The sequence below is a fragment of the Rhinopithecus roxellana genome, chromosome 8 (assembly GCF_007565055.1).
Source record: "Rhinopithecus roxellana isolate Shanxi Qingling chromosome 8, ASM756505v1, whole genome shotgun sequence".
Taxonomy (NCBI): domain Eukaryota; kingdom Metazoa; phylum Chordata; class Mammalia; order Primates; family Cercopithecidae; genus Rhinopithecus; species Rhinopithecus roxellana.
Window position 1 is genome coordinate 113,293,267 of NC_044556.1, and position 24,350 is coordinate 113,317,616.

Below are 24,350 nucleotides of genomic sequence, written 5' to 3' on the forward strand. Positions count from 1 at the left end.
AAAGATAGAGGTATAATTCAACCTGGTCTCATGTCAGCATATGGGCTTTTAATTATTAGCATGCAATATCACCTCTCTCGGCCGGGCGCGGTGGCTCAAGCCTGTAATCCCAGCACTTTGGGAGGCCGAGACGGGCGGATCACAGGGTCAGGAGATCGAGACCATCCTGGCTAACACAGTGAAACCCCGTCTCTACTAAAAATACAAAAAACTAGCCGGGCGAGGTGGCGGGCGCCTGTAGTCCCAGCTACTTGGGAGGCTGAGGCAGGAGAATGGCGTGAACCTGGGAGGCGGAGCTTGCAGTGAGCTGAGATCTGGCCACTGCACTCCAGCCCAGGTGACAGAGCAAGACTCCGTCTCAAAAAAAAAAAAAAAAAAAAAAAAAAATCACCTCTCTCGTGTTGCTCAGGTATTCTAACTGGCAGTTATATGCATCTGGCAAATAGAAATAGAGAAAAAAAAGTCTTTTTTTTTTTTGAGACAGAGTCTCACTCTGTCACCCAGGCTGAAGTGCAGTGGCGTGCAACCTCTACCTCCAGGTTCAAGCAATTCCCCTGCCTCAGCCTCCTGAGTAGCTGGGATTACAGGTGCCTACCACCACACCTGGCTGATTTTTGTATTTTCAGTAGAGGCGGGGTTTCACCATGTTGGTCAGGCTGGTCTCGGACTCCTTGCCTCGTGATCTGTCCACCTCGGCCTCCCAAAGTGCTGGGATTACAGGCGTAAGCCACCATGCCCAGCCTCATTTCTTTTTAAAGATTGCAGTGTAGTAACCAAAACTTTGTGAAAGATGTGCTAACGGAAGAATAAATATCTGAAAAGCAAAGACAGACCAAATTATGAATATATGACCAAAATTCCTAAATAAAAGTCTATCTGATAAAATAAAATGAAGATTAAATGTAAATCTAGAGGCCTTGCATAAGCTCAAACTCCAACTATGTGACCTTGGACAAGTCCCCAAAACAGTTTGGACTTGTTTTCTCATCTAGACAAGAAGGAATTGGGCCGGTGTGGTGGCTCCCGCCTGTAATCCCAGCACTTTGGGATGCCGAGGTGGGCGGATCACGAGGTCAGGAGATCAAGACTATCCTGGCTAACAGGGTGAAACCCCGTTTCTGCTAAAAATGAAAAAAAAAATTAGGCGGGCGTGGTGGCGGGAACCTGTAGTTCCAGCTACTTGGGAGGCTGAGGCAGGAGAATGGCATGAACCCAGGAGGCGGAGCTTGCAGTGAGACGAGATTGCGCCACTGGACTCCAGCCTGGGCGACAGAGGGAGACTCCGTCTCAGAAAAAAAAAAAAAAAAAAAAAAAGAAGGAATTGGTCTGTTACCCTGAATCAATTCTCAGTCTGTGATTCTAAACTGGTCATATTAGAGAAAGGGGAAAAAAATTCACATCCCATATAAGGAGCAGAATCTATCAATTCCATTCAGTAGACTTTTATTACATGCCTCTGTGTGATCAAAATTGTGCTAGGCACTCATTCCTAGTCTGTCACAATTGTCAACTGTCTTTGGTATCCGTTTCTTTTTCATGCTCTTGAGCCAGAATCCATTTAATAAAATCTTTTCCATAAGTAGCTAATGGCAGTTACGTATCCCTTTCCCTCAGCTGCACTCCAGCCATCTGCACTCACATTTCAGCGTAATTACAAACATCAGGGCCCCATCTGGACCAGGAAGGGAGATAAAAACTGAGCTATACTTAGTGGATACAGAAGATAACAGATTAGAAGGAAATTTTTAAAAATAAAATAAAAGTTATTTTAACTCTCAGATTAGCATTTGAGAAAACCTTATTTGCATTTTTCTCAATCTTGCCAGCTAAATGAGAATGGCTGTGGCCCCCTAGTCACCTATAGTATGTGTGGTGTTACGATATACATTGGTTTTTGTCCAAGGTTCCTGGTTCATAATTCCCATAGCCCTTGTTACAGTCTTTTGTGATAATGGGTGTGTTAGGCCTTAGGAAACAGAATCTCTTTCCAGCCTTCCTTTCACCTACCACAGGCAGGACTCTAATCTCCCACCTTTGTGACTGCGGGTCTTAAAACATCCCCCTGAGAGGTCCCGCCTTATACCCTGGCATAAGAAACACTTCTTATAAAAACCCAAGATAAGTGGGTTCAGGGAGCTTTCGGATAGCTGGACACCTGGAGTTTCCCAGAGGGTGGCGCACCAGGGATGGCATGGGAACTCTGCGCCCCCTCTCCCATGCCTCACCCCAGTGTCTCTTCCTCTGTATTCTTTCCAATATCCTTTATAATAAACCAGTAAACGTTAAGTGTTTCCCTGAGTTCTGTGAGCCACTCCAGCAAATTAATCGAACCCAAAGAGGGGTCCTGAGAACCTTAACTTGAAGTCGGTTTGTCAGAAGTTCCAGAAGTGCGAACTTACCACTGGTAGGGGGAGCAGTCTTGTGGGACTGAGCCCTCAACCTGGGATTTGACGCTATCTCTGCGTAGATAGTGCTGGAATTTTACTGGAGGACACTCAGCTGGTGTCCAGTGCTTGATGTGTGGGAGTTTTTCCAGAAGTCGCAGACGTCTTCTTGATGATTGTTGTCGTAGTGTGAGAGCAGACGGAAAACACAGCTTGAGGAGAGCTTTTCCGACATAGTGTGAAACTGCAGCTGCACTGCACTCAGTTGCTAAAAGCCAGAGTTATCAATGGAGTTTAGAAATGGTGGTAGATCTGACTCCTGAGGAGCTGGTTCATTGGATATGTAAGGAAATACAAACTAAGAAGAGGTATGCTAAGCATACAATCCCCTGGTCATTGTTATCTTTAATAACTAAATTCAAAGTGCTGGGTTAGACCTCAGTGTTGGACCAAGTTCAGGTATGAGTTTGTCTGCGCTTTAGCCACTATCCTGAAGGGCACCCACAAAAGGAAAAATTATGCAGAACAACAGAACTACCTGTGAGCCCTCTGGTAACCCAAAAGATAGTCAACAGGGAGAGGGCACAACCCAGGAACTACTGAAACCAGGGCATATAGTGTGAAGGAGTTCCTTCATTTTGTGGATTGGTATCATCAGCTTCCTGAAGAACCTTTACTAAAATGGATTTGGGGTGGATTCTGGACCCACAGCTCATGATGAGATAATCACAGATGGTAAAACAGGATCCAGAGACACAGGAGGTTATTCCTGAGGGAAGAGGCAACCTGGTGAACTAGAGAAAAGCTACTGTGGCCGGGCGTGGTGGCTCACGCCTGTAATCCCAGCACTTTGGGAGGCGGAGCTGGGTAGATCATGAGGTCAAGAGATCAAGACCATTCTGGCCAATGAGGTGAAACCCTGTCTCTATTAAAAATTCAAAAATTAGCTGGGCATGGTGACACATGCCCGTAGTCTCAGTTAGTTGGGAGGCTGAGGCAGGAGAATCGCTTAAACCCGGAAGGCAGAGGTTGCAGTGAGCTGAGATCACACAACTGCATACCAGCCTGCCAACAGAGCAAGACTCCGTTTCAAAAAAAAAAAAAAAAAAAAAAAAAAGAAAGACAGAAGAAAGCTACTGTAAAGTTGTAAGGTCTGTCTGTCCCAAGAAAATGAACTGTTCCTTTCCCCACATAAATGCCATCTAGAACAGGCCAGATGAAGCAGCTGTTCTGCTTAGAGTGCGAGCCATGTGGGACTGTCTGGTGATAATCAGGTTATTCACTCACTCAATATGCCTGTGTTCCCAGGACATGGTAAATGCTGTAGGTAAGAAAGCACCATTTGCATGGGCACTCCGTATAATCTTACTGTGGCAAAATTAAAAGACAATCTAGGAAGTTTTATTGAATTTGCTATCTTGGCTTCCCCTCATGGACTGTACATATACTAATAAAAACGATATGAGTAGTTAACAAGAGGATGGCAAAGGGCAGAAGGAAGAGTCAAGGAACTCATCCCAACTCTTCCCAACAAGGTAAAAATGTTTAAAATATTAAGACATTAGGTGATTCAATGGAGCAAAACAAACAGAAAAATAAAGAGATGTAAAATGGGACTCATGCAAGCATGATAAAATCTTTAGATGGTTATTAAGAAGTGCAACGAATACAGCAAACATTGATGGGGTTAAAACAAGGGTCTTAATACAACACTGTCAAAGTTCGTGGGAGTCAAAGTGATCTCTGGTGATTAAAGAGCCCTAACCAAGTCCTTCCATCTACCCCAGTTAGGAGAAGTTTAAAAAGCCAGAAGACTAAGATTACAAGGAGAAATATGACCTCCAATTGCTTGGAGCAAAAGTTAGACCACTCAATTGAGATAAAGATTGACAAAGGGGTCAGGGTCTCCAGGCTCGACCCCCTTGTAGGAACCCAAAGCCTTTTGCTATGAGTGGGTAAATGGTCAGAGAGTGGAGAAGAAAAGTTTCCAGAGCTCCTAGAAACAGGAGTCTCACGTACCATGGTACCAAAACCCACTGGTAAAATCCTCACTTAGGCTACAATGAAATTGAGAGAACAGAAAAATTTGAGATTTGATAGAATTTGAAATTTGATAGAATTATGAGAATATTTGAATGTGATAGAATTATGAAAGTTGGAATGCTTAAGTAGGCTCTGTGTGAAGTGGGGATCAACATTGTATCTGACTGGGGAGTATTTCCCCTACCTAGTATTGTAACACAGAAGACATGTAAATCTGCTCTCCAAACAATGTTAATTGAACATGCTAAATTAGAACCAATAAGATTGCTCAAGCCCAAGCAATATAGAGTAGAGGCTGAATGCACAGAGACTTTGTTTGAAAGCCCTATACAGAGCATAGACTGAGGTTTATAGCAAAAGCCTGTGAGTGCCTCCTCATGACAACTATGAGGACTTTGGACTACAGAATTTCCATTTGAGGGTCAATTATTAGCTTGCTATTGGACATGAATTGAAACTGCCTCTATAACTGAGGATGTAAAATAATCTTGAAACCTGAAATACCCATGGTGTCTTGGTGATATCAGAGAAACACTCTAATGGGGATGGCAATGCCTGGAAAAGTTCCATAGTAAAATGAACAGGATCTTACATAGGATCATACTACCTGGAGAATGCAAGGAGAAGATACCAGCAGGGAGCCCCTTTTACCATAGGACTGACTGTGGAACTGTGTGAGGAGCTGCCAAACTCTATCATCATTTAGACAATACCCTATAAACAGTGCTCGAGTGACTAACAGAGTTACTTGGTTTGTGGACAGTAGTTCCAAGGTGTATGGACAGCATCCTGTTGGAAGACTGTCACTCCTATCAAAGAAGATAAAAACAGGTGAGCCCAGTGGGCTGAATTGCATGTTGTTTTCCTAGCAATGATGGAATAATTTAACAATGATTAAAGCCTCTGTGTTTCAGTTTTTACTGACTCATGGGCAGTGGCCAACTGCCTGGTCATATGGTCAGTGGAAGCCTAGCCCATTAAAGGGATGCCCACATGGGGCACAGCTCTATGGAAACTACTATGGGAATTCAAGGGGTTCATTAAAGTAGGACATGCTGATGGCCATCAGAAGTCCCTTTCAGGTTTGAAAGGTGATTGGATCAATACATATATATATCCCTGTGTGCTCTACTGTGGTGGCCACCTGGGTCCATGAAATGAGTGGATATGGGAGTACTACAGCAAGGCAGAGATGGACTAAAATGGACATACTCTTCTTGTACACTCTGAAAAACAAAATGCCAGTAAGAACTGTCCAGCTTGTCAGCAAAAGAGACAGAGACTGCCGATGGCTGTGGCAGATTCCCTGGTGGTAAGGGCATGGACATAGCTGGCAAGTGAGACTGATGCCAGTGGCCTTGGAGGGCTACAAATGGGTCTTGACAGGAATAGCCACTGACCCTAAAGGGCGTTTTGCTTATGAAGTGTCAGATGCAAATGCTCAAAATGCTATAAAAAAATAAAAGAAGATAGTGCAGCAATTTGGGTAGCCAGCCATCATTTATTCAGACCAAGGAACACACTGTATAGCCTGTAATGTCCAACAATGAGCAGATAGATATCCTCCTCAGAGTAATACTTTAATGGAGAAGTGAAACAAGTAACTGAAACATTGGTTGTCTAAAATGGGAGCAGTGAAGGGGTGAAGGGCTGGCTTACTACCTTCATGAGTGCGTTTCTTATTATGCCATAGTCTAACCCCTGGTCTCTGGCCATAAACTCCTGGCACAAAATTGCTAAAACTCTTCTAATTTCCTGACTGATAAGGGTGCTAGGAGCGTCTTTTGTTCTAATACTTGGTTTTTGACCTTGGTTCTTTACACAGAGCTCCTAAATCCCTTGGAAATTCCTGGGTAAGAGGACTGTGTTTCGCTCTAATGAGGCAACTCTTGGTGGCCTCCTGGATAAGGGTTGGTCACTAGAAAAAACAAACCATGATTAGAAGCTTGGAGCTTTCAACAAAGCTTCCTCTGGGGAGAAAAGAGGGGCCGGAGATTGAGTTAATAATCAATTATACTAAGTAATGAAGCCCCCATAAAAATCTCTAAAATGCAGGGTTCAGAGAGCTTCTGGGTTGGTGAACAAGAATGCATCAAGGGGCTGGGAGGGTGCTGTACCCGAAGAAGTCACAGAGGCTCTGTGCCCCTTCCCATATACCTTGCTCTACGTACCTCCTCATCTGGTTGTTCAACTGTATCCTTTGCAACTGTATCTTTTGCAATAGCCTTTACGATAAATCAGTAAAAGTTAAATTGTTTTCCTGTGTCTTATGAGACATTATATAAATTATTGAAGCTAAAGAAGGGATTACAGGAAACCCCAATTTATAGCTGAACTTGCAACTGGCATCTGAAGTGGGGGGCAGTCTTGTGGGGCTGAGCCCTCAACCTGTGGGATATGACGTTAACTCCAAGTAGATAGTGTCAGAGTTGAATTGAATTGTAGAACACACAGTTGGTGCCTACAAAAAGTTGGAGAATTTCTTGGTGGGGAAAATCCACACATTGGGTGCAGAAGTGAAGTATTGAGTGAGGAGAGAAAAAAGTTTGTTTTTCCCACTTAGTGTAAAATCCAAACTATGAAGACAGAAAATACCTATTTGCCTAAGGTGGAAAAACTTCCCATCAATCTACATTCATCTTTGTGAAAGAAAAAATGTTTCTTCCTACCAGGCCCAGCTACACTTTCAGTTTGTGTGCACAAATCTCTGATTTCAACAAACAATGCATCTTTTATCCAAGTCATAAACAATATTGAGGGTACAAGTGTGTAAGTGTGTGTGCATGCACATGCATGTGTGTGTTCAAATGACATCTTGTTTTGCACTTCAGTGATTCAGAAGCAAGATTTAAGACTCTGGAAGCTCGTCATCCAGAAAGCATCAGACCACCAGATCCTCTGGGAAAGTCTTCAGTGTGACCTGCATTGTTGACCTTGTCCCAAGTACACAAGTTATGTGGTCTCACACTCCCATTCACTGGATATCTCTCATAAACTATCACTTAAAATAACTTACCAAAATACAGGAAGCTATTTTTTAATGGAACATCTTGATTCTTTCTAAACTTCCTGAATCCCATAGACAAGTGCCTCATCAAGAAACAGATGTTCGGCACAAGAAAATATCAAGAAGTGGAAGCTTGAACAAAACAGTTCCACACACTTTGCTAATAATAACAAACACTTGCAAAGGAGAGCCCTTCACATTTTTACAAGTACTTTATTTTGTGTTGCTTTTCTTCTTCTGACTCTAATATGATAGTTCCAATGTCTTTCTAGAATGTAGAGTTTTAAGTCTCTAAATGATCTGTCCAGATGGGCTAAGTGCTGTTTTGAGCAGTGCCTGGGGAAACAGGAAGGAAAACATGCAGAATATAGGATAAAGGTCTTAGCCTCACTTACTATTCATGAAACCAACATGATCATCAAGTATCTACTGTCCAAAGTATTCAAAAGCTGCTTGGCCAATTCCTTTAAACATTGAAATATTTTATTTTTGAAGGAGAAAAAAAAATCAGGTTGTTATTTTACCTAGGCATGGCAACTGAATGGAACGCCTTGCAAATAAATACTCTGGACATTTCAGGAGCTCTACGGTCAGGGTAAATAAGCCTAAAAACACACATGGATTAGCTGTGTTGATAATGCATGCATCCTATAATTAGGCTGACCACACCTACAGATTTTCCAGGAAAGACCCAATTTCTAATGCCTAGTCTGGAGGCAAACTATATGTGCCTAATCTGGTTGGAATTTGCAGTTGCTGAGCATATACACACCTGACATGGATTTATGCAGTCAGTAGTCTTCATAGCACGTCCAAGAATTGTCAGTACTCCATGATCTACCCAGATGGCAGATGAACATTGGTTAATTATGTAAAGGCCTAGAAACCCTGACATACCCTTCTCATCCCATCCTCAATGATGAAAACTTTTCCACTGTTAAGGCAAACGACAAGTTTACCTCTAAGCAGCATTCAGAAGGGCAGGAGTGGGCCACCCTTTCCCACTGGAGAAAATGTAGTGTTGTATAAATGTAGTCAGTGGTGTCACACCCCCAAAGTCAGATGCGTCTGTGTTTACTTTTTTATCTTGCCCTCAATGACCTTACACACTTGAAGAAGAAAAAATGAAGTTAACTGTAAATGAAGTGCAAGCATCATACACTGTTAGATTCAGATTCTAATTCATCCTCAAATTGTACAAGAAACTTTTTCTTCATAGAATTCACCAAAATAAAACAGAATCACTTTCCACTGCATATTAATATATACTTTTCACAAATTGGGAGTATATTCTGAACTTATCACAAGTCTTTTAAAGAAATATGGGGTTCTTAATTGAGTCCATTGAGATTTTTAAAAATTATGGGAAGAAAATTGCACATATTTAATTGATTGCTTTTTTTTTTTTTTTTTTTTTGAGATAAGTCTCACTCTTATCCCCCAAGTTTGAGTGCAATGGCTCAATCTCGGCTCATTGCAATCTCTGCCTCCCGGGTTCAAATTATTCTCCTGCCTCTGCCTCACAAGTAGGGGGGATTAAGTCGCCTGCCAACACACCTGGATAATTTTTGTATATTTTAGTAGAGGCGGGGTTTCACTATATTGGCCAGGCTGCTCTCGAACTCCTGACCTCAGGCGATCCGCCTGCCTTGGCCTCCCAAAGTGCTGAGATTACAGGCATGAGAGACTGTGCCCGGCCGATTGCTTCTTTTAAGCTACATCTGGAAGTTTGTTTCCCAGGCCTTCCTATATGACTTAGATGAGATACGAATTTAGAATAAAAATGGATTATTTTCTCAAAATCCATGGTGTCCCAATTCAGAATAGGTAGGTGTTGGAGCTAGAAGGAGTATAAAGGACCATATAATTGATCACGTCTTATTACAAATGTAATAGTGATACTTGGAGAGGGGAACTGGCACATGACTTATCCTCTACCAGGTAGTAGAAGCCAGTGTTACAGCTCAGATGCCTGTATTCCCCATCCAGTACCTTTCTCACATGTTATATAGCCTCTTAGGCTTGTGTCTAAAAAGACTGTGTTTTATGAATAAATTGCAAAGAAAGAATAAACAGGAAGGCTATTGACTAAGAAAGATATAAGATTAAGAAATCTCAATGTGTGAATATTTTGGGGTCATAATACAAAAAATCCAATTGAGAAAAGAGCATTGAAAATATTTTGATTCTTACTGGATATTCAGTGAATTATAGAATTATTGTTAATTTTTAAGTATGATCATGGTTTTTAATGAGTCTTTATTGTTTTTTAAAGAGTTGATATGTTTTGTAAGAAGAAATATATGTTGATAATTAAAAAGACAAAAAACAGGCCGGGCGTGGTGGCTCACGCCTGTAATCCCAGTACTTTGGGAGGCTGAGGTGGGTGGATCACGAGGTCAGGATATCCAGACCATCCTGGCTAAAACGGTGAAACCTCGTTTCTACTAAAAATACAAAAAAATTAGCTGGGCGTGGTGGCGGGCTCCTGTAGTCCCAGCTACTCGGGAGGCTGAGGCAGGAGAATGGCGTGAACCCGGGAGGTGAAGTTTGCAGTGAGCCGAGATCGCGCCACCGCACTCCAGCCTGGGCGACAGAGTGAGACTCCATTAAAAAAAAAAAAAAGTCAAAAAACAGTAGATGTTGGCACGGATGTGGTAAAAAGGGAACACTTTTACACTGCTGGTGGGATTATAAATTAGTACGACCTCCATGGAAAACAGTATGGGGAGTCCTTAAAGAACTAAAAGTAGAACTACCATTTGATCCAGCAATCCCAATCCAGTGTCTGCCCAAAGGAAAAGGAGTCATTATATGAAGACATATGCACATGCATGTTTACAGCAACACAATTTGCAATTGCAAAGATATAGAACTAACCTACATGCCCATCAACCAGCGAGTGGATAAAGAAAATGTGCTATACATACACCATGTTGTATATTAGAATGGAATAATGTCTTTTGCAGCAACTTGGGTGGAGCTGGAGGCTATCATTCTAAGTGAAGTAACTCAGGAATGGAAAACCAGATATTGTATGTTCTCACTTATAAGTGGGAGCTAAGCTATGAGGATGCAAAGGAATAAGAGTGATATAATGGACTGTGGGGAATCAAGGGGCAAGGGTGAAAGGGGATGAGGGATAAAAGACTGCCTATAGGCTACAGTATGCAGTGCTTGGGTGACGGGTGCACCAAAATCTTAGAAATCACCACTAAAGAACTTATTCATGTAACCCGACACCAACTGTACCCCCAAAACTACTGAAACAAAAGTAACAATAATAATTTTAAAAATATATATGTTGAAAAAATACGAGTAAAGTATTTTTAAAATATTGTACTATTTTATAAATTTATCTTTATTATTTTTAAAAAGATGAGGCTATGATGAGGAAGGATAAAAAGAAGTAAGTTTTATCAAAGGCTTTGGCACATAATTGACTGACTTAATTATGTTTTCTTCACTGCCTACAAAGGGGAAAAGAAAGATAAAAGGAAAATAATTATTTAATAGGGGTCCTTCTACTAAAAACTAGTCACCTTACATATAATATTTCATTTATTTCTTTTAGCACAAGATAAATATCCTCATTCACAAATGAAAAAATGAAGTTCAGAGAGGTTTGGTGACTTCCCAAAGTTCACACAGTAAGGAAAAAATAGAAGTGAAATTATGACCACTGTTCTTTCTACCCCACACATTACAGTTCAAGGGCTGGTCTTGAGGCCAGGGAGAGATTGTGAGCTCACATCCTTCCTTACTCTGCACATGTTCTTTCCTGTTCCTGAATCCTGTAATCTTAAGAGTAACTTTCTCCAATGGTTAGAAACAATCAGGCTTTCACTGTCTTTATCCTCTGGGTGACTCAGCCTTCAAAGTAGTGCAGATACAATGTTATCTGAGGACTGATTAGAACTTTAAAGGAGGAAAGAGATAGGAAGCTGTTATCTTCTGGCCTCCAGCCATATTCTGGTTCCTGTTACTAATTATTGATCCTGACTGAATTAATTAAAATTTAGCCCCTTTGCTCTCTGGTCAGCAGTACAGACAAAAACCATTAACACTGGCTCCGGAGACATAAATAAACTCTCCCCCTAGATGTCATCTATCACGTAATATTGTGTAGTCCTTGCTAGAGAAGGAGAAACAAATTAGATAATCTTTCAGGGATGTTTCAAAATGTAAGATTCTGGGATCTAAAAGTGTTATGAATTGATATCTGGTGATTCAGCATAACCCAGACTAAATGAAAGAAAGAATAGAAAGGGGCAACTAGCTGGAATACAGAATGTAATTCACTAAAGAAGCTTCAACAGTAACTGCATGAGGAACAGCCCAGGTAGTACAATTTCCTAGAGCTCACCTAAGGGATACCATCATTACAGCTAAAAGAAGACTCACCTCTTTAACAAGGCTTTCCTCATTGTAGAAATGCAGACAGTCTCCTTCACTTTTCTTTTTCTCTTAATCCCCACTCCCCTTCTCTCACAGCAGACACCTGTCTGTATCTAGCAACACACACTCTTTTTCCCATTGTGGCCTAAAATGTCACTACTGATACTGTTCTTGGTCTCCCCAATACCCAAGGAAAGCAGAGAAAACACCAAGCTGTCCTGGAAGTGCTCCTGTCTCTATTTGCTGTAAATTCATTCATGTATTCCTTCAACAAAATGTTTATTTGGTGCCTACCATACCAAATACAGTCTATCTTTTTAGTAATTGAATCATTTAGGCAAAGGGGATGGCCATCTTACCCCTGAATAAATCTCTTCCATCCTCAGAGTTGGGAACAGATGAACACTGGAGAAGTTCCCAGAGAACCATATGCAGGGTGTGCTGTCCAGGAGGTTAACTGTGGCTAGAAACTCAGTGGTTTCCCTCCTTGCTGGCCTCTGGGAGATAATACAGGTTGTACATAGATGTCATAACATCAGCCAATTTGGCTGCACCCTCCCATCTCTGGGTCTCTGCACATACAGGCTGTCCCCTTGGCCTACATGGCCTTCCTTCTCTCTCCTCTTCCTGTCTAGACCTGGCTAACTACTCTGTCCTCTTAGACTTTGTTCAAGCATCATCCTTGTAACCTTGTAAATTCTTCCCTGCCCACCAAAAACTCTAGGGGCCCCGCCTACTACCCCAACTTCTGTGCTTCTTAGCACTTTATGGATATATTCCTTCATAGTGGATTGCAACACTGAGCATTAATTTTTTCTTATTTATCTCCCTAACTGGGCTTCAATTTCCATAGGAGCAGGGCATGGGTCTTTCATCCATATGCCTAAGGCAAGTATACAGATTTGAAAGGCAATCTAGAGAAACCATTGATATTGTTTCATCAGTAGGAATCAAAATAAATGGTTTTCCTAGTGATCCCCCTCCAAATTTTATTAAATAGTTCATTCACTTTCTTAATATTCTAAAGTTTCACTGCAATGTTTTCAAGATGTCTCTAGAATATCAGCTATAGTAAGCTTGAAATTCATACTTATTCTCAGCAAGCATAATCCTAAACCCAACCAAAGGCTCTGCTAGGACCTCTCTCAGGCTTCTTTGATGGTCCTCAATTCACTCCAATTGAGCTATCAGTTGTTCAAATTAATTGCCAGTCTTTAATTCACTTGGTGCTTGCCTTTTCTCTACAATTAGCCCAAAGATGTGCTCATGCCTTTGGAAAAGGCTGTATTTATTAATCCTGAAAACCCAGAAACCTTGACTCGCTCTAGTGCTTTTAAAGGTTGAACAGCCTCAGAAGATTAGTTCATTAGTAGTCCTGCTTATTAGCTGCCTTTCTATTCTAAATTGTCCACACTTGACCCACATAAATCAGAGAACATGGGGAAAAATGATTGTTTTGTAAAATAAAAATACATTTTAAAAACAAAATTTTTTAAAACAAAAAATTTAAAATAAATTAAAAAATAATAAATGTTTGAAAATTACCTTTCCCATTTACTTCCTATTGCTTCTGAAATTCTTAGCATTGACACACCCTTGAGATGGCCAAAAGCCCCTGTGTGAACTGTGGATTAAGCACATTATACCCTTAGCAACCTTTTTAGTCTGAAACAGAAAGCAGATCTATGCCAGTCACCCAGAGTAGCAAAGGGCTTGTAGCTCTTTAAAATATGAATATCTGCACTGGTTCCCTTATATTATGATGATATTTAGATTTTTGAGACCTATTGTTCATTAAAATTTTAAGTAGGCCTCACATACTTTTATATATTTAAAGAGACAAATAATCCAAACTTTTGGGCAATGAATAACCATAAGCACACAGTTTTAAGCCTAACATTCAAAGCTGTAATCATAACATAAAGCAACCAGTTCAATTATTAGTATTTTCGGTTTTTTTAAATAACCCTCTTTTTTCAGAGACGGGGTCTCACTCCGTCACCCAGGCTGGAGTGCAATGGTGGCAATCATAGCTCACTATAGCCTCAGACTCCTGGGCTCAAGCAATTCTCTCACCTCAGCTCCTGAATAGCTGGCACTACAGGTGCTATCCATTGTGCCTGGCTAATATTTGTGGTGTTTTTGTTGTTGTTGTTGTTGTTTGTTTTTTTGTTTTTTTAGAGACAGGGTCTCCCTGTGTTGCCCAGGCTGGCCTTAAACTCCTGGCCTCAAGTGATCCTCCCACCTTGGCCTCCCAAAGTGCTGGGATTACAGGCAGGAGTAATGTGCCTGGCCAATAGTAACACTTTTTGTTTCATAATACATTCATCTTTTCCCAAAGAGGAATATTTACTTTAAAATGCAAACTTGTTTAGAGAAATTCAACAGACTCTGAAAATAAAATAAATTTTCAAAAGAAGCCTAAAATTCAAACTAGAAAATCATGGGCAAAAGTAAGATCTTCAATTGATGCGACTCGTTTCTTTTTCATTGACAGTATAAGATTCTCACCCATGTAGTACAGGTTTCAATATGCCGAGGGCAGAAAATGTGTGCTTATGGTTATTCATTGCCCAAATGTTTGGATTATTTGCCTCTTCAAACATATAAAAGTATGTGAGGCCTACTTAAAATTTCAATAAGCAAAAGTCTTAAAAATCTAAATAAATAAAGAATAGTTTATACAAATATATCAAAGTTGACTTTGGCTGAAAGGTTCCCTAAACATGCAGAAAGGAATATTTTTTAGGATTAGATTTCTCCTTACATGTCATGAAAAAGTGAGTCTTTGTTAATTGTTGAAATTTTCTTACCTTATGCGGCAGATTTTGGATATCCTCACCCATTATATATATTCCACCTTTTAATCTTATGGAAAAAAACTTCTCTTTTTGTTGTTAAGAAAAAGTTTATTTTATATTCTTTGCTAATAAAGAGTTGCTGTCAAAAACAATTCCCCTTACAGGAAGCAAATTATTCTCATAATTGCTTTCTTACAAATCAGCATTAGAATCACTGAGCAGGTTGCTTCTGCCGTGGCCCAGTGGTTTCAGCACAGGGCTGGGTCCTTGATTATTTTTTATTATTTGATTCTTCATTCCTCCCAAACTTTATGTTTATTTTACATTAATTAATTAATTGATTTTTAGAGACAGGCTCTTGCTCTGTTACCCAGGTTGGGGTACAGTGGTGCAATATGACTCACTGCAGCCTCAAACTTCTGTCCTCAAGGGATCCTCCTGTCTTAGCCTCCCAAAGTGTGAGGGTTATAGGCATGAGCCACCATGCCCCACCTGGTCTCAAACTTTTATAGAAACATAGTAAAATTTTCCTTTAATCACATCTCTTAGTAGTCATTGAGACTAAGCGTACCTCACTTCGTTTACATTACGTTAGAACTGGAAAACATATTAGAGAACAATGAATCCAACTTTTACCTATTAAATTAGCAAATAGAGTCCTGGGAAAATGAAATAACTTGCTCAGGGACACAAATTCAGATAATGACAAAACTGAGTCTGCACCTTACTCCTTAACTAGTACTGTTTCCACTATGATAAATAATGATATGCTATTCAGATTTTTGTAAACTGAATTTCGTTTCTAATGCCATATAGAAGTTAGAACTGAACTCTTCAGCAGAGCTTTTCATTTAAAACAGATTTTTCATATGCGTATTTTTTGCCCTAAGTTATTTTATATGAATTTTAAAATATTTTTGTCTAAGCATTGAAGCATATCCATGTTCCTTTTGTGGCTTGGAGAGAAGAAATGCAAAGGCAGGAGGCTGTGTGGGGGAGGAAGGTGGGAGTCAGAGAATAGAGCCATGGAAGGCAGATTTGGAAGCATTTATTCAAGTATCATCTTCCCCTTAGAATAGACAGTGTTAAACCCTTTCCATGGGTACATGCTAACAGCTTCACAGCTCCACAATTCCATTTCTCCAAAACATTCTTCTCAGGCAGCATTGTAATTAGAAATTACAATGACCCTGTTTACAATCAGAACAGATTATGAAATAACATGTAACAGCGCACAATAATTGCAGTATTCTACCACATTCCAATAAATAAAAGACTCAGTGAATCTATGAGGAAAAAAGCTCACTCCTTTACCACTCACCACTCTTTAATATTCTACATGAACATTAGTTATATCCTGGTGCATAAGAATTTACTGTGCATTAAAAGATGAAGTGATCCAATATTAATGTTGCTAGTGAATCAGATATAACATAGTAATAGAAATCATTGAAAGAAATGTACCATCCATATATCTCAGTGAATATTATGCATATTTGTGAGAACACATAAAGCAAAATAATGAACATGGCAAGTTTCAACAGAAATTTTATGGATTTCTCACCAAATGCCAAGCAGTGTGTCATAGAATCACAAAATGCTTGGCAAACTGATGTTACAATCATTCTAAAGTCAATTGTTTGCCAATTAATAAGGTAAGATTTATTCACTACATAAGAGTACACAGTTTCAAACAATAAGTAGGCACAGAAGGCACAGAAAATGCTCCCTATTTCTTAGGCTTTCTATACAGTAAGTAAGAGGAAAGAACAGGCTAATAGCAATAAATAGTATCCACCTTTAAAACCTATCCTCTTCTCCAGGATTGGTACAATGGACAATATTGATCCCCTAGTTACAATCTAACTACTACAACTTAACAGCTACAAGTTTCTTTTATGTAAATTTAAAAACACTAATAACATTCTATGCTTTTATTTAATTATCAATATGTAAGTATGCACAAGGTCATTAGGTAAACTATTTTTCTTACTATTAATCATAATTTTAAAAAAGTTTGAAAGTTATAATTCAAAGAGTAAGTCTCCCTGGAGGTTTCATATTCAGTTGCTAGATAATACTGTTGGGAGAAAAAATTATATGCTACAATGTTATCTCCTTAAAAATTATTTTTAGGTTATTTCTAGAGTGGAAGTCATCAAAAAGAAGACCTGAACTTGTACGAGACAGAAGTCATAGATGGCCCAGTAAACAATAAAATCTTCTGAGACAAACATTGCTAATGCCTTTAGGGATGAAGATCTGTGCAAGGATCTTCTTTATTTACTTTAAATAACGAGGGATCAAACCCAATTTAACCAAATACATTCTTAATAAAGGAAGAAACATCCCTACTTCTCTGCATCAGAGAGGATGGTTGGGTTAAGTTTTCTAATAAGTAAGATATTTGTTCTTCTATTTGCTTAGCCTAGATACCTAGGATTCTCCAGAATGTTGTCCAGCCTAGGGGAAACCAGGGACCCTCAAAGATTTTGATGCATTTATCTGAAAAAGAATGCTAGCTAATAAATAACCCCTATGTCCCAAGGGCTTTTTCTCTGTCTAGCCATCCAGCTACTTCTATCTAATGAGGTCAGAGAACAAAGAACAATGGGAACTTTTCTCTTCCTCACTGCAAACTTGCCTCCCTCTCCCAGTTCCTGTACATTAATAAAAACTAACATTTATACAGTCCTACTTGGTGCCAGACATGGTTCTGAGTGCTTCATATACATTAATTCATTCAATCCTCATAACCAGCCCGTGAGGTAGAGAACGCTTAGTATCTCCATTTTACAGATAAGGAAACCGAGCTATATCAAGGTTAAATAAATTGCCCCAAGCCACACAAATAGTAAGTAGTAGAGCCAGGATTCTAATCTAGACAGTTTGATGTTGGAATCTATATCCTTAACCATACAGTTTTTACTCTAAATAAGCACTTATAGAATAGGCGTCTCCTTGAAGGAAATGATGTTCTGGATATTAAATGATGTATGAAATACTCTACACTGTATTAATCTCCCAGTTTGGATCTTCCAAAGTCTCTATATTGTTTACAGAGAAGAGATAATACCCAGTCTACAGTCAAGCACCTGTTTCACCTCAGCTTAGCCACAAACTACAATACCTCTGTTACCTCTGGACAGCCTCCCTTGAGTAAAGATTCTCCAAATCTGCATCTCTTAAACCAAAATAACTTGGTTCTCACCTTTCCAGGCATGAGTGGGGCAAAGCTGCAAGTCCTTTGCACATTTTGGCAGGTGGCTTAGCTCCTCCGCTTCAAGTACAACTTCTTAACAGCAGAGTCAGTCTTTGAAAACTTCAAAACTATCTGGGACGCCTTTCCTTCTGGGGTATATATAGAAGCTCTTTCCCAGCCCTCTGTTGCTCTTCCAGCCAATCCAGAGCCTTAGAGGAAACTGCAGGCTGGAGAGCAGCAGCAGTGGGGCCTGAGATGGAGGAGGGAATCCTTTCTCTACTGCAGGCACTGCTGTGGCATAAGCCTTTCATCTGCTCGTATCACAACACTCTCTTGCTGACCGGCCAGGGCAGGGTTAGGCCCTAAACTGTGCACAGGTCATTGGTCGTTTGAACTCCTAATCTCAGGCCAATCACAGCGAAGATGTGAGCTTCCTGTGAAGCAAAGTGCCTTGGACCACTTCAGATCGGTCAAAGTCATAGATTCTGAGGACTGTAAGGGCTCCTGGAGATTGTTTAGCCCGACTTGTTTCACAGTGAAGGAAATTGAAATCTAGGGAATTCAAGGAATGTGTATGTGAGTACTTACCATGTGCCAGGCACTCAGCTGGATCCTAGGAATTCAGAGAAGAAAGAGAAAGCTCCCTGCCCTCAAGACCCCAAAACACATTATAAGTGAGTGATGGAGGCCAGGCTGGGATGTTGTGAGCCTTCAGGGAGCACCAGGCAAGGTTTTCTGGAGCTGAGAGACAAGATTACTGTTTATATAAATCAAAACAACTATGAATAATTACTACATATTCTTTATGAACCCATATGTCTGTGAAGTTACTAAAAAAGTGACCTGAGAGACCAAACACCAAAATCTTAATAGGAATTGAGTATAATGATATTATCCCTGAACTCTGTTAATTCTGTCAGTGGTCTTCTGATTATTCTTTGCTTGGATGACTAAAGCTTTGTAATTCTTTGGACCTCCCTACCCTAGCCATCCTTGCCTAGGCTTGTCTTCCCTTCCCCTTCAAACTTTTCCGACCTCCTATCGCTCAGGGAATATTTACTTGAATATTTACCAATATTTACCTGAATTGTGTCTCATCCTGTCGGGGCCCAAGGTGCTCATAAGTTAATCTGTAAATGTAAATGTCTGAGGTAGGCATGAGTCCAAGCTAAAAACAAGTGGCACTGCATAATCCATAAAAACAGCTCTGAATTTGCAATTAAAGATTATTCTCATAATTTTCTCTGTTATCTGAAATTAGTTGTTTTAAATGACTCCGTCTTTACCCTTTTTGCAATGGTTGATCAACGGCTGTTACTGGCTTGTAAAGTCAATGCAGTGTATTTTGACCTGATGCTTTTAATGAAACAAATCGAATAGACAAATATCCAAGTGAAATTTTGACTTTATCAAGACGTATGTGTGTACAGGGTCATCAGGTAAACTATATTTCTTACTATGGATCATAATCAGAAAAGTTTGAAAGTTGTAACTTTAAACCCACCCCCCGACACACACACACATGTTTTTGAGACAGAGTCTACCTCTGTTACCCAGACCAGAGACTGGAATGCAGTGGCATGATCATAGCTCACTGCATCATCAAACTCCTGGGCACAAGCGATCCTCCCACCTTAGCCTCCTAAGTAGTTGGGACTAAAGGCTCATGCTACCGTGCCTAGTTAGTTTTAAAATTTTTTGTATAGACAGGGTCTAGCTTTGTTGTCCAGGCTGGTCTTGAGCTTTTTGCTTCGAGCAATTCTCCTGCCTCCGCCTTCCAAACACTAAGCACAATGTCAGGCACATAGACATCTGTAAATACTGAATGAGTTAAACAAACTAAGTTCTGCCATCTACTGACTGAGTAAACATCAGCAAATCAATTAATTATCATTTTTGAGAGATAGGGACACTGTTGTTGACCATTAAATCTAATAATGGGAATATAAAACCAGTAGAAGAGACTCCTTGGGACAAGAGTCTAAATCACTATTTGATACCAAGGGACCTTGCGGAGATAACAATATGGAAAAGAAAAACCCTAAGTTTAATGTAGAGCAATGGAGGGTGATGTCTTGGCGAGGGCTAAAAATCAAAGCGTGTTTCTGATTGTCCCAAAGGAGATCATGTGATGGACTATTCAAGAATAAAAATTATCTCGATTTACTAAAACATGGAGCAGAACCCAAAATGTAAAATTCTATAGAAATAATATTAAATCCAACACTTACTTGTTTTTAAAACTTTGTAAGGATAGGATAGCCAGAGAGTATGTAAAAGAGTGTGCTCTAGAAGCAGAAAGTAAAATAGTGATTGCTAGAGGTTAGAAATGGGACAAATGGAGGAGCTGCTATTCAATCAAGTTTCAATAGGTATAAAGTTTCAGTTATGCAAAATGAAAAATTTCTAGGAATCTGCTGTACAACATTGTGCCCATAGTTAGCAAAAATGTACTGTACACTTAAAAATCTGTGAAGAGAATAGTTTGTATTATGTTTTTTTAACCACAGTAAAAAAAAAAGAGAGTATTCAATGTAAAATAAATTTGAAGTCTTTGAAAAAATAAATTGAACTACTTTGAAATCTCCTTTCCCTCCTGAGAATCCTTCAGAAATGACAGTAAATATATGAAAAAGATATAAATCTGTAATAGCAAAGAAAAAGAGAAACAAGCCATCGTATTCTGAGTGATTTCAACCACTTCCTCATGGAATGTGAAAAGAGGTGATTAGGACTGGTACCTAATGAAACAGGGAAAGGAATTCAGGGGGTGCTTCAAAGAGATATCCATCTGCCCTGGAGGATGCCATAGGGGTTTGGGATCCAAATCGCTAGATATTAGAGTTCTACAGAAGGCAGGAGTTAGCTGTACAAGTGGAAGTAGTGAGAGACACTGAACATTTTCATCAGATGAAAGAATCTCCTGCCCACACAACTGCTCTGATTCAGCTCTAATTCATTTCCTTAAATCGTGTGTAAGTGTCTTTAACTATTATTAGCAATATATTTATTGAGATGCATTTTATCACTTCCAATTTGGGGACCTCTGGGACTATGTCATCCATTGTGAACAAGCGTCTCCTCACTAATCTCCCTACTCTCAGTGAGAGTCTCGCCCTAAAGCCAGCTGGGAGCACATGGAGTAAACAGAAGCAAGGTCTTCACCTTCATGTTGCTTGATTTCTCTTTCTTTCTGATAAATGTTTTAAACTGCATGCAAGCTCAATTTATAATTCTACCACTCAGAAATATATACTGTCAATAGGTTGTGATATTGCTTCCATGCCTTTTTTTATTTAAAGAAATAAAGAGGCAATGGATAAAACTAAAGTCCCTGGACTTTATATTAAATACAGTCCTACTGAACCTGCTGGCACCTTGATCTTGAACTTCCCAGCTTCCAGAACTGTGAGAAATAAATGTCCACTGTTTATAAAGTACCCAGTCTCAGGTATTTTGTTATAACAGCACAAACTAAGACAATATGATTCATTAAAAGTATATAGTTTATGTTGCCTTTTTGTTTTTTAATGAAAAAAAGAGGACTCTCATGTCCATTATTTTCCCCCTTTCATCACACTCAGGACCTGTTAAGATTTTCGTGTATGGTCTTCCAGATTATTTTTTAATGTCCTCATATACATATGTACTATGATCTGAATGCTTCCCCCAAAACTCATGTGTTGAAACTTAATAATCACCAATGTGATAATATTCAGAGGTGGGGCCTTTAGGAGGTGATTAAGCCATGACGTCAGAGCTCTCATGGATGAGATTAGAGCCCTTATAAAAGGGCTTGAGGGAGGCAGTTCATTTTCTTCTGCTTTTCTGCCATGTTAGGAGACAGCAACAAGGCACCATCTTGGAGAAGCAGAGAGCAGCTCTCATCAGACACTGAACCTGCTGGTACCTTGATCTTGAACTTCCCAGCTTGCAAAACGGCAATAAATAAATTTCTTTATTTATAAAGCACCCAGTCTCAGGTATTTTGTTATAGCAGCACAAACTAAGACAATATGGATTCATAAAAAGTATATGGTAATTATTGGTATGTGTTTTGATTTATATAAATATAATCTGCATCTTTTATTATTTAAAATTATGATTTTTTGTTTTTGTTTTTAGATTATAATGACAACTACATTATTGAATAATTTCTATGTATTAATCACCTTTTAAAACACTTCATATATTTCCACAATCACAACAAAAGCATGAGGTAAGTGGTATAATTTTTGCTATTTCAAAGAGAAAACATCTGATCATATAAATGGAAATGAAATTGTTTAGGATTAAAAACCATCAGTATTAACATGGGAAGTATAAAGTCTATACCTCTAGTTTATGCTTTTTAATTGCTGGAAAGAATTCTGTCACATGAATCTAAGAATCATTAGAATCAAATAATCTAAATATAATTGCATTTCTTTATAGACCCATTGTTAAATAGTTAGGTCATTTCTAATTGCTTCTGGCAAAAGTACTTAAATTAATATTCCTATATATGTCTCCTGGTGCATTTATCTATAATGTAGTTCATAAAATGAAACTGCTGAGAGGTGTAACATGCAAAATTATCACGCAATCAGACCAATTTAGACTCCTAACAGAAATGTATGAGAGCCTCATTTTCCCCAATATACAACACTTGCCAGGCTTTGATTTTTTCCAGTGACAGGCAAAAAATACCAAGTATTTTTCATTTGTATATTTCTAATTACTAGGGAATTTGAGCTTCCATTCATATATATATATTGGCCATTTTAATTTTTCTTCCATTAGTTGTATATTCCCATGCTTTAAACAATTTAATTATCTGACTTTTTAATATTGGTGTGCAAGAATTCTGTATAAAAATAATGAAACTAAATATGGAAGAAAGGAGAAGAGAAAAGTAGAAATAGATCACTGATTATTGTAGAAGCTGTTAAAGAATACCAATAAAATTGGATAAACCAGATAACAGGCTAAAGAAGAAAACAGGAGATGAAAGGCACTAAGAAAAGTATATATACAAAGGTAACCATTAGAACAGAAATATAAATCCTCCTACGTATCAAAAAATAAAAAAAGAAAGATTAAAAGACAAAGAAGAAACAGTTCATAGAGAATGAAATATAGAAAATATCATAAAAGACACACAATTATACAATATTGTGTGATAGAATTTTGAGAGCAAACATATATCAGTAAATGTCAATGTTCATAAATTTTCCATTAAAAGAAAAGTTTTAGTTAGGCTTACAAATAAAACCCTGCCTGGGTAACAAAGTGAGACCCCACTTCTACAAAAGTAATTTTTAAGAAAGGTAGCCAGGCATGGTGGTGGATGCCTGTAGTGCCAGCTACTCAGTAGGCTGAGGCAGGAGGATTACTTGAGCCCAGGAGTTCAAGGCTGCAGTGCGCTATGATAGTGTACACTCCAACCTTGGGCAACAGAGCAAGACTCCATCTCCATTAAAAAAAAAAAAAAAAAAGTAAGAAGTAAGACCTAACTATATTCTGCATACAAAGGACATACCTAAAACAAAGTTATTTAGAAAGATTAAACATAAAGAAATGGACAAGGGTATAACTGACATAAACAACAAGAAAGCAAGAGAAGTAAACCTGACAGAAGATAAATCCAAGCCAAAATGTACTGAACATAACAAAGGCAAATACTTTTTAAGGCTTAAAAGCTACAACTTAAAATGGAAATATTAAATATAAATATTTTTGCACAAAATAACACAGCGACTACCTTTCTGGTACATAGAAACACACTAATAATCAGAGACTGGCCTGCCTTATTCTTAGTACAAGAAAGAGAACAAAAAATAAGTATTATGGTCACACACACACACACACACACACACACACACGTAGTTCTTATGGATATATATCAAACTCCACACCCTGCTAATAGAGGATCTAACTTCTTCTCAAATACCTGTGAAATATTCATGGGAAATTAGGGTATAATAATTCAAAAAGAAAATTAGTAAGTCTAATTAAGTAGAAATATTACAAACAATGTTCTATGATTGCAATGAAATAAAATTAGCTGTGATTAACAAAACCTAAAAGCCCCTTCTTCCTGGAAATTCAAAAACTTTCTATTAAATAACTGAGTGAAAAGAAGAAATACAAATTGAAATTACAGAATATCTTTATCTTACGCTAAATTTCCATGTGTACTTAAGTCTATTCCTGGACTATTCTTTTCCACCAGTATATTTATCCTTTCGTGTACCAGTAGAATACTGTTTTAATTATGCAAGATTGGTAGTGTGTTTACTGTCTAGGCATTCATGTATGTTCATTCTTTTCAAGTTGAACCTTAGTATCAAGTCATTTTACTCCCTAAAAAATGCTTGTTGAAATTTTTATTAGGATTGCGTTAAATTTATAAATGAATTTAGGGAGAGCTGACATCTTTATAACATTGAGTGAGGCTATCCAAAGACAGGAATAGCTTACCATTTGTTTGAGTCTACTTGTGTATCTGCCAAGAGGGTTTTATAATTTTCCTT

At 38.8% G+C, this 24,350-nt stretch overlaps 1 protein-coding gene across 1 annotated transcript in view; it reads right to left on the reverse strand.

Annotated features, from left to right (window-relative positions):
- The window catches only part of RGS5 (regulator of G protein signaling 5), a 60,301-nt gene extending 42,075 nt beyond the window's left edge, over positions 1-18,226 (reverse strand). The window contains exon 1 of the mRNA XM_010373356.2: positions 17,845-18,226. Within this exon, the coding sequence (XP_010371658.1) occupies positions 17,845-17,888 (44 nt within the window). The 5' untranslated portion in view covers positions 17,889-18,226. The remainder of the gene's footprint in view (positions 1-17,844) is intronic.
- Positions 18,227-24,350: the final 6,124 nt, after the last annotated feature.